Source organism: Astatotilapia calliptera, chromosome 13 (genome assembly GCF_900246225.1).
Source record: "Astatotilapia calliptera chromosome 13, fAstCal1.2, whole genome shotgun sequence".
In the NCBI taxonomy this organism is placed as follows: domain Eukaryota; kingdom Metazoa; phylum Chordata; class Actinopteri; order Cichliformes; family Cichlidae; genus Astatotilapia; species Astatotilapia calliptera.
Genome location: NC_039314.1, coordinates 5,600,037 through 5,611,147, shown reverse-complemented (window position 1 = coordinate 5,611,147; position 11,111 = coordinate 5,600,037). Strand labels below are relative to the sequence as shown.

General features: G+C 42.9%; 1 protein-coding gene across 1 annotated transcript; it reads left to right on the top strand.

The window, feature by feature from the left end:
* The first annotated feature begins 8,295 nt into the window (after window positions 1-8,295).
* hs3st1l1 (heparan sulfate (glucosamine) 3-O-sulfotransferase 1-like1) lies at window positions 8,296-10,250 on the top strand. Its single transcript, XM_026190545.1, has one exon. It carries the CDS (start codon window positions 8,442-8,444, stop codon window positions 9,372-9,374), a length of 933 nt encoding a protein of 310 aa, XP_026046330.1. The 5' UTR covers window positions 8,296-8,441; the 3' UTR covers window positions 9,375-10,250.
* The last annotated feature ends 861 nt before the right edge of the window (window positions 10,251-11,111 follow it).

Sequence of the window (11,111 nt, the reverse complement as noted above, 5' to 3'; positions counted from 1 at the left end):
ATTAGCTTTATCTTCGTGAGATGAGGAGGCTATTGCGGAGCGGGGAGCTTGATTTTGTGGAAAGCATAGGTGCTTTATCAGAAGTGGCAGGCTGAATGAGGATCATCAGGCCACACTCTGATTGAATTCCTTCTCATAGTCTGTTGTTGTTTCTGACGGGCCGCGGAACACTTTCCTGAGTGAGTCAGTGTCCCTGGGATTGGTTGCCTCCACTCATCCAAGGGTGATGAACAAGTCAGCCTATTTTATCTGTGAAAATGCCTTCTGGGAATCCAGACAATGTCAGTTGGTGCTTGAAATAAATCTCAGCGCATTGACAAATGTCAGGGCTAAACTGGAGGAGGCCTGGGCCGAAGACTGCGGGACTGCGAGAGCAATCCCGTGGCAGTTGAACAATGGCGCATTTAGGCTGGGTAACTGGAGGGGTGTTGCCATGGCGAAATGACAGTGCTCCACGGCATTGTTTGACCCGGGCAATCGGGGAAAAGCAACAGCATTTTATATAAAATGCTACGATGCGTTGTTTGTCGATAAAGATCCTTATTCAAACGTTGCCAATCTAGCAGAAACATACATTTGTTTATGTGGCGCAGGCCTTCGTCGAGTTGGGTGGCTCATGTTCGTGTGCACAGATGGCAGTGGGCAGAAGGATTGGTAATTGGAAGAGCTTACGTTGCACACTGAACAACTCAATGGGTGGGAAAAAAAAGCTGAAACGACTGCTATACAGAGAAAGTTTAACTCAACTTATAGAAAATCACAGATAAAAGACTGTAATTAGGGCCCGAGGCCACATGCGTTTGAGTGTAAAAGCAAATGACAGATTACATCCTCTGTTAATGAATGCCTTTGCTGACATGTGGGTGTGGATTAGGTCATTGTCTTACTCATGCGCTCCAAAAATAGCTCGATACTGCTTCCCATCAGAGCTGCAGTCCTCTCAAAACAGGGAAATATTGTTTCTCCAGCATCAGTGTTTGTAAAATGCTGCTGAGTTGTCTGCATCAATAGTTTGTCATAGTTATGGCATTTTATCACACTTCCAGGGCCTGATTTAAAGATTGAAAGTTAAGCAAGGATTAAATTAACATGGCATTCCAAGGCTGCCATTAATATCCGGTTGTTCAGTCTGACGTCACTAGCCGTGTCTGGGTCTAAACTCCGCTGCAGGTCCATATATCAAACGATCACTATGGCATTACTGAGAGTTGAAAAACTGTCTAAAGTCTTTCATCTTTAATAAAATGATCAGCGTTCTGCTCTACCAGGTGTAACAATTGAGTTTAACATCCAGGCATCCATGAAAACGGAATTTATGACATTTAACGGAGTTAGAAGTTAGCAGGGAGTTAGCTCGCTAGCTTCTATCTAAATACAATATAGCATGTCCTGACTGCGGGGTTTTGGAAACAAATTAAAACGTACAGCTCTGTTATCACTTCCAACATAAATGAAGACAGAAAACTAAACAGCAGTGACGTTTGTAGGGTTACTGAAGTTTGGCTAGCTGGTATATAATGATGTGCTACGTGACCGCTAGCGACACAGCTATGTTAGCATAATATAAACAAGCTAACTTTTTTTCCCACTTGATAAAAGTTACCGTGAGTGTTCTCGGTGGTCAGGAACAAATGTAATCGCATGGCAGGATGCTGTAAACGGACCAAACTTCAGCCAGGAGAACAACTGAGATAATCCATCCACAATACGAGGTTAGTCATTCATATACTGCTGCATGGGCTGGGCTGTAGTTACATCCTAAGGTTTTAAAAACTGAGCTTAAATAAATGATTAGCGGTAATAAAAGCCGAGGGAGGGCAACAGTGATCGCTGACTGTTTTAGGAGCTTTTTGAGATCAAATAGAAGAAAATACATAACATTAAACATGTTAACAACACAAATGCCATATTAAACGCAGACTACTTTAGACCCGGAAGTAGGATTCGTCGCGTCATCACTGAACAACCGGATAGCTTTAAAACGTGCATTTTTTATGAACTGAATACATTACACTTAAGTTTGAAACACTGTTGAATCAGGCAGTTGCCCTGCATCAACACTAAACCAGGCAGAAACCCTGTGAGTTCACTCAGAAAACAAGTCAAGGCTGGCACAGAAATCAGAGAGAAAAAGGGTTTAAAACACACCTACATAGGCTGGCATGGGAAACATAATGAGAGCACCGTGTGCTCTTTGTTCCTGAACGTGAAGAGAGACTGAAGAAAAGGTAAAAAAAAAAGAACCAAAGAGTACTTTTGTAATATGATTTACAGAGCTTAATTTTCCCTCTGAGAATACAGAGCTGATATGTTTTACCAGAAGGAAAAAGAAACAAAAAAGCTTTAATTTGGTTTCATGTGTCCAAAGTACATCCTTTCACAAGCATTGGGGCTTGTAAACATGCATTTCTACCAAACACCAGTCAGGCTTTTTTATGTTTGTCTTTCAAAAAGTGTACTCTTCCAGGGTCTTATTTCATCGAAACCACTTTCATTATGAAAGGGATGCATGCAATGAGCAGACACAATCACGAAGGTTAGCTTAGTGTTTCAAACTCTCCTACTGTTCAGTGTAGGGTTAGTTTTCGAGGGAAGGTTGGTCACAGCCCAAATGGACATTAGATTTTCTCATTATATCAGCAGCTGTGGCTACAGGAGTAAAGGCTTGGAGAGGGTGTTGAAGTCTTTCCTTGACCATGATCAGTGAAAGTTTCTTTCTTCTTTTTTCTTGTGTTGATCCTTTGGAACACAGGAAGTGCTCAGTTCTTATGATATAACTTAGAGATACTTTACCAGCAGGTGGCCCCAAAGGAGAGGATTACTCCGATGCTTTTGCCACTGCCAAATGTCACTTTGATAGGTACATCTAGCCCAAATTAATGCATATATGTTATATGTAAAGCAGTGCTGCAACAAATCCTCCTTTTTGAAAGCTTCTGTTGAAACTGTCATAATCACCACAAACTGTCTTCTCAGAAAGACCTGATGAAAACAGATTCATCATCCTCTTCTTCTTCTATTCGAGTTATTGAATGAGCTGTGGAAAAGAGCACATATGACAACAATCGCCCAATACTAACAGCTCCGTGTGAACACGCCTCCACATTAACCTTGGATAATGCCAACATCACAATAGGCTCAAACTCTCTCTCCTAGTCAGGGGTTAAATGCCTTGCGTAGGGCACATCTGTTGGCTTTCTAATGAGAAGAAAGCATTGCTCTTCCCCGATTATATTTTCTTTACCAGCCTGGAGATTAAAAGTGGCAACACTGTGTTCTCAAGCTACCCCACAGCCTTCTTCTCTTATACTCACCAGTTAACAGCTGTAATATACTGTAAACAGAGGGGGAATACTCACTCATTATTTGTTCACATCATGATGAAGCTAGCTTTGAACAGGGATTGGAATGCTTCACAGGACTCAAGGTGTCCCTTCAAAACCCTTTTGCATGCTGATGCAGCACAGGGTTGGAAGTTAAGGATTTTACATCTGAGAAACTAAACGTGTGAGTTTCTTAAAGCTCTGCTGGCTTTCATGCCATCTGTTTATACTGCATCTATGTAGTTTAGGTTAAGAAAGAAAGAAAAGCTCTGTCTTTGTCCTCGGTACGTAGCTGAAGCCTGAAGTTGTTGCAATAGAAATTAATCAAGTGAGCCAGGAATCCCACTGCGAACCAAAATGCATCCATAATTTAAAATCAGTCCTGCATGTGGGAGTGAAGTTTCAGAGTTCCAGTTTTGATGTGGGTGGGTGGGAAAAAATATATTGTAGTGGTTTCTGAAGGCCTACTGGAGAGGATGGGCGAGGAAAGGAAGTGGGAAAGTGCAAAACAAAAACAGAGTGAAAGTGCATGTGTTTCTGTGTCCAAAGTGACTGGACGGACGGGTCAGAGCCTCTCACACGGGATCGTCTAACAACGCTGGACGACAGCGAAGTGGAGATGCAAGAGTGTGGGATGGAATGAAGTCAAATAAACAAGCGGTAGATAAGAGCAACGGCAGATTCTTATGCTTAGATCAAACAAGTAAAACAATCTGTGTGTGTTTATGTTTACTTGTGGTGCTAAATGATTTAAAATGTGTGACCACACAAGAAAAATGGATAGTAATATTGATTAATTTTGACTTCCTCACTTGAATCCGTTTAATAGCAAAAGCCACCCTTTGTAATCAAGCTTTATTGCAGTAATAATTATTTTGTACTAACGTCTCTAATGAGCAGCCGTTAAAAAAACAAAGCACCCTGTGCAATACCTGCTGCCTGCCACAGTTAATGGCAGGGGGGCCTGTTGAATATGAATGAGGCTTTTTTTTTTCGCTGTAGATGTATAGAGGTGGCTGTTTGGGATAATTAGTGGGAACCTGGCTTCCCGTGGTGCCTGGAACCTGTGGAGCCCTCCTCTTAGCCTGGTGGGATATAATGAATAGTGCAGAACTGTTGGCGAAGCTGTCTGCTCAGGTGGTACGCTGCACTTTTGCTCCGGTGCCAGAATAGTTTTAAAGTCTGGATAATGGTCAGCGAAGGGCAGCTCTCGTACGTGTGTGTGTGTACGCGTGTGTGCGGAGGCTCAGAATTATGGGTTCGAGTGGCGAGTGTGGTGCAGAGTTTTAGATTTTTGTTATCTCAGCAACTGTGCCTCCGACTTTACCGAGTTCAATTTCCATACCCACTTATACATAATCAGGGTCAAAAAGAGGATGGAGAATATCCCAGTGTGCGGGGCAGGGAGACATCTTCAGCACGAGTGGACACTCACAGAGCTAATGCATGTAAAACTAATTCAGTAAAAGTGTGGTCGTTGCTTCCCGTCCAAAGCTGCCCCCCACCCCCACCCCAATCTAATTAAAAAAGTCTCACCATTTTGAAAGAGAGGGAGGGATTGACTCTAATTCATGAGGTATTAATGGTTCATATTAGTAATGCACTGATACTGCGATACCTTAATTCTGGCTATCTGGGAATATTAAGTATTAAATGTTACTTTTTTCTTTTCTGGAAATTTATTATGCCTCATTGCCACTGGGATCGTTCTTATGTATGGTATCATCAGGTTAAGGAGTAGCGCTGCAGTGCTAAAGGATTAAAGATGGTCACGTCATGGCTTATGTCAGAATGGTGCCAGTGTCTATTTAGCACAGCAAATCAAGATATGTCTGGTTCAAGATGAAAAATGCAAACAACAGAACAGGTTTAAAAGCATTTCCACCGCCTTGGCATTCATGGCCTTGCGGCACTGTTATGCCTTTAGAGTGCCTGAAGAAAGGTAGCCAGAGGAAAACATTAAAACCCTACACTGAAAAAAATTGGATTTTTCACCCTCAATAAAAATGAAGCAGTGAGTTTGAGTAAAATGTAACTAAAATGTAAAAGATGAAACATTTATTTTTGTTGTGGCAGATGGTTGCCCATCCCTGATCCTCTCATGGAGGTTTTTTCCTGTTGAAAGGGAGTTTTTCCTTCCCACTGTCATCAAGTACTTGCTCATAGGGGGTCATGTGGTTGCTGGGGTGTATTTTTATTCCAGTTATTGTAGGGTCTTTACCTTACAAAATAAAGCACCTTGGGGTGACTGTGCATTTGAGCATATTCTGTTCAGTTTAACATTTTACATTATAGAACAAAGTTACAAAAAATCTATATGCAATTAAATTATTTAAAGTCAGCAATTTAGGCAGAATTTGTTTTTTGAGTGTTCAAGCAAAAATGTGTCCAGTTCTACAATCTGAATCTAGGTTCTGATGCTGTGACGCAGCAATGAGACACCAAACAGATGCTATATCCTGCACACAAAACTCAGTGTGGCCATAGTTATCCCCTGCCAGCCTGTATAACCTTCCACTGGTTCCTGCAGTCTTCAGCGGATATATTCTTGGTTAAGTGGTCTGCCAGATATTGTGGTTGCCATGTGCCGATTGAAAAGCTGGAAAGATACACATCAAGTGCAGAATAAAGCAATAAGGCCCGGTGGAATGCGAAACAATGGCTCCTTCCAGGTGGTGCTGTACTGTGAGAGGTGTGGGGGGAATTGGATGAGACAGAAAGCTCGTCTGGCTGCCTGGCTGTTAGCATTGGACTTGGCAGCTCTCTGCCAGGGAAACGCTGACAGGCAGGCGAGGCTGTCACAGCACATAAGTGCCTCCTCGCACCATCCCCGCTCCTGTAGGGCAGGTCAGCTCTCCCGCGTTCAGAACACGGGCCCAGTCCCACACTCAGACCACAGATCATAATGTGTAACTGGGGAGGGGGAGGCATGTGTCACAGGCTTTATATGGTTGAAAGACTCTGTAAGGTGAGAGAAAGCCACTGGTGACACCGCAGAAATGTGCTCTGCGCGTTGGTAGTTACACTCTTCACTTAATTAAGAGACGGCTTCTGTGATTAAATTGTGCTGAAGGCTGAGCATTTCTGCAAGCAGAGGATTAATGATAACAGTTGGCCCGCTAAAAACAACTCAAGTGCGCAGATTTAGATCGTCTATGCGCGCCTCACAAATCTATGATCCCCTCACAATGTGTTGACAGTTTCTATGCAAAGATTACACTTTCATACTTTCATCAGTCCGGAATGAGCGTGTCCCACAAACTTATCTTAAATTATTGTAATGGCTGATCATTCTGGAGTCAAGCTGATTGTTGTTTCACACTGCTGGCTTGGTGCATAAATTAGGTAGGGAAGGGACTTTTTTCAGCCTTTCGTTAAACATAAAATAAATTACTGAGTGTGTGATTTTCTCTAAAAAAAAAAAATAAATATATATATATATATGTATATGTATATACATATATATATATATATATATATATATATATACATACATATATATATATATATATATATATATATATATATATACATTGGTGGTGGGGGTGGGGGGCTTGGAAGGAAAAGATTGCTGAGAAAAATAACTGCCGAAACAGGCAGCCTCCCTGCTGTTATCAAAGAAATGAAAGATCAAATTTATTTTAAAAAATATCCTTTCCTCCTTGAAAACCCCAATAGATGTAATTACAGTAAATGGCATCTACAGACTGTGAGCCAGGAATTCAGCGTCTTAGTTGGGAGGGAAATTATCCCCAGTGTGCTGAAACGTGCAAAAGGTGACGAAGTTACTTCCACAGAAACACCCAGTTTTTAAATTGCATTTGAAAGAAACCCATTTGTGGTCTACATTATGAGGGACGAGGTAGGGAAAAAATTGTCTACAGTAGGCATTTGAAATAATGTGTGTGTGTGTGTGCGCACACGTGTGTGTGTGCAGCCATGTGTTCCCAGGATGGGAATATGTGTGCTTGTTTGGATTGCCTTACCGTGACCTTTGCTGTTGAATCTGGATGTTTGCATAGCCCATCCCTGTTGTTTTGACTAGCACAGAGTAAGCAGCAGCTCTCTCGGCTGCCTTTCCTCGTGAAAAATATCTGAAGACTTTTGCCATTTCAATTAATTCCATGGCGTTAAATATATACATATATGTATACATTTATTGCTACAGAGATATTTTTTTCCCTTTTTTCGTGCTGAAGTTGAGGCGCACCATTTGACTAGTGCTTGTTGAAGGCAAGAAAAACAAAGCGAATATTAAAATATTTAAAAGGCCTTATAGAAAGGATCAAAAGTTAAAAAAGACGAGGCAGCGACATTCAATTTTCCCATGCTTTTGAAGGGCTCCTCGGCAAGATTATAAGTCAAACCTAACACCCTAAATCCTTCTCCTTGTTGTTTGCTGGATTTCACTGCTCTGGTATCGATCTTTCTCGGCTCGTATAGAAAATCAAAGCCACCTAGAGTGGGAACTCATCTGATTTCTGGCAATAAATTTGTCTTTACAGTCTCTTGGTTTCAGCGCTGTGGGTAGGTGCGTATTGATACAGGTGTGGATTTTGACCTGCTGAAGGAAGACAAAGAACTCTGGTCTCATCTTTTGGCCTTCAGACTCAACTGCATATTTCAGACACATTTTCTGATGAGCTGTCTGGCTAAATGTTTTTCGCACCGAGAAATTACAGTATCAATTGAAAGTGACTTTATAGAGTGAGAAGAGAAAGCAGATGGGAAGAGGGAGAATTAAAAGAGACTCAAAGAAAGATGAATTGAGATTATCCTTTTGAGATCATACACTTATAACAGACGTGGATTGTATTTATGGCTGGATTGCTTTTTCATGGGAATGAGAAAGGTGCCATTTCAGTATAATACAGACATTCATTCTTCATTATATGCCTGAAACCTAAAAGCCCTTTCTTCTCTCTCTTTTTTTTCTTTGTTCTTCCCTGCAGATGTGCCGCAGACTGATTCGTCCTCCGTCTCCAGTTCATATTCAATGGCAGACAAAGACTGCATTTCTTAGCACCACTGAGTTCGGAAAGTCAGCTTTGGTCCACAGCTAAGCCACAGCCTTCTTTCTTACTGACTCTTTGCAAGTCTCCACTTCAGTCCATCACCATGGCCTGTTTTCTGGCATCGGCCTTTCTCCTGGTTCTTCAGACATACGCTGCCCCACCTGAGGCAGGATTTGGGATTACACTGGACACCGTGGACCTTGACACCGGCCTACTAGCGAATGTCTCTGCAGATGTAACCACATCTCCACCCCCGGGAACAAGCAAACGAGCCCCACATAGTATCATTATTGGGGTACGCAAAGGTGGCACAAGAGCGCTGTTGGAGATGCTGGACATACACCCTGAAGTGGCTGCCGCCGCCACCGAGGTGCACTTCTTTGACTGGGATGAGAACTATGCCAAGGGCTTTGAGTGGTACCGTGAGTTAATGCCCTACTCTTACCCACACCAGATCACAATAGAGAAAACTCCAGGCTATTTCACTTCAGCCCTTGCACCCGAACGTATCTGTGCCATGAACTCTTCCATTAAGCTGCTGCTGATCTTGCGAGACCCAGCTGAGCGGGTCATCTCCGACTACACCCAGGTGTACTTTAACCGGCTGGAGAACCACAAGCCGGTTCAGGCCATTGAAAACCTGCTAGTGCGCAACGGAGCGCTGAATATGAGGTACAAGGCCATTCAGAGGAGCCTGTACGACGTCCACATGCGCAACTGGCTGCGCCACTTTCCCTTAGAACAGATACACATAGTAGACGGTGACGCTCTGATCCGTGATCCCCTCCCAGAGCTTCAGAGGGTGGAGCGCTTCCTTAACTTGCCACCCAGGATAGTATCCACCAACTTCTACTTCAATCAGACCAAAGGGTTTTACTGCATCCGCAGTGATGGCCGAGAGCGCTGTCTGCACGAGTCTAAGGGACGACCTCATCCTGCTGTTAACAGCACTGTGCTCCAGCAGCTCCGCTCCTACCTTCAAGAACACAACCGCACCTTCTTCAGGCTGGTGAAGCGCACCTTCGACTGGCAATAAAAACCCCAGTTTGCATTCTTAACAGAGCCACTATCTTGTCTGTGACGAGGATAAAACATTTTAAAAAATGCGGGAGGCTATGAAGCACTTTAAGGACGTTTAAAAACTTTTGAATAGCCTCTTAATAACTACTGTTGTAATCTCTGGTTTCAGCAGAGGAGTTCTATATTTACACGATAACGGCAAAAAATGTGAAAAACTGTAACTACAGGCGTAAGATTAAAAAGAAGAACCTTCAAGCTTAATAAGTCATTCTCTCTGTGCTGGAAGTGTTAAGTGGTGAAATTTCAGTGAAAACAAGTTTATGAAACTGATGAAGTTTTTTTCCCCCTCTCCTTTGATATTCTTGTTCTTGATAATAAATTGTTCTGCTTTGAAATGTACAAAAAATGGCATGTTCTCCGTTTCATTCTGACCATCGTATAGTATAGCCCCTCAGCCTTCTAACCTGTGATATTTAGAGAGTATGCTAAGATAGGCAAAGGCATTAGATAAGCCTTTGATTTGCTGTGGTGGAAGGTAGACATTAATGCAAGGAAATGGGTACCCCGGAGCAGCGCTTTAGTAGTACAAGAATCACTAATAGCTCTGGACATTGAATGCAGCCTGTGCCTGCAGCTAAATAAGTCGGATCTTCATAGTCAGCAAGCTAAAATCCACAGAGCTTCTGTTGCGTTTTGCCGCTGTTCAACAATTTGCTCAGGTGTAAAGTGTAGTCATTAAATTATATGCCTAACAGTGCTGTAAATCTTTTACGAAGGATACTGTATCCATTGCGGATCCTTTTCCTATTTTCTCCCTTTCCTGAATCATGCACATCATGCGGTCTTCCAAGAAACAGCTTGTCGTCCTATGCACAACAGACAGACACGGGTCATGTTTCTTTCATTGATTGGGCTTTAAACAGCAGCCAAAGCTACAGCTCCGCTGGGATCTGATATTCATGTGATCTCCTTGCTCTGTCTGCTGGAATAAGCACTACAACTCTCCCGAGGCAAACAAGTCATTGATGCTATGCTGGATCTATATCCAGAACGGAGCAGGGGTGGGGGTGTGAAGCTGTGGGCTATATAGAAATATGCTGAATATTTATATTAGTAGTGTAGTTCGTGGGCCATCTGGGGTTTTAAATTATAATTAGGCAGGAAAATTCTGTGTATAGCCAAGTTTGGTTTGATGACAAAGTGCTAAATAAAAATCAGCCCTAGCTCATCTCGCTCAGGGACTTTTCTCGCTTCTGCTCGCCAGGGGGCACTTGGACCCCAGAATAACTGACGGAGGACCCGGTGGAAGGAAATGTGTCTGGACATGATCTCTTTAGGATCTAGTCTCTCGGCACACACGCAGGTGACAGTCACCCCGTGACCCTGGCCGACGCCTGTCTGCTTGGGTATGTATCACCCAGCCGCTCATCTGAGAGATAACGAACTGTCCTACAGCACAAGCAGCCTGGCACACACAAACACAAGCGCGCACATAAGCAATCATTCCCAAGGTGTTACACTGGCGCAGCGCAGTGTTTCCATTAGACAGGTGGGCAAGAAGGACAAAAGGGCATGCTTTGCTCGCAATGTGAGTGCATACTGAACAAAGTCCTTTTATACCCTTTATTTGTTTGAGGCAAAGTTTACTTAGTGTGCTTGCTGGGAGCTGCATAGTGCATCTGTAGCTGTCAAATTCTCAGACCCCGAAGCAGAGGAGGTTGTTTAAGGAAAAGATTTTCTTTTTTTTCATGTT

Coding starts and splice junctions, on each gene's coding strand:
- hs3st1l1 (XM_026190545.1), top strand. CDS start 8,442: ATGGCCTGTTTTCTGGCATCGGCCTTTCTCCTGGTTCTTCAGACATAC.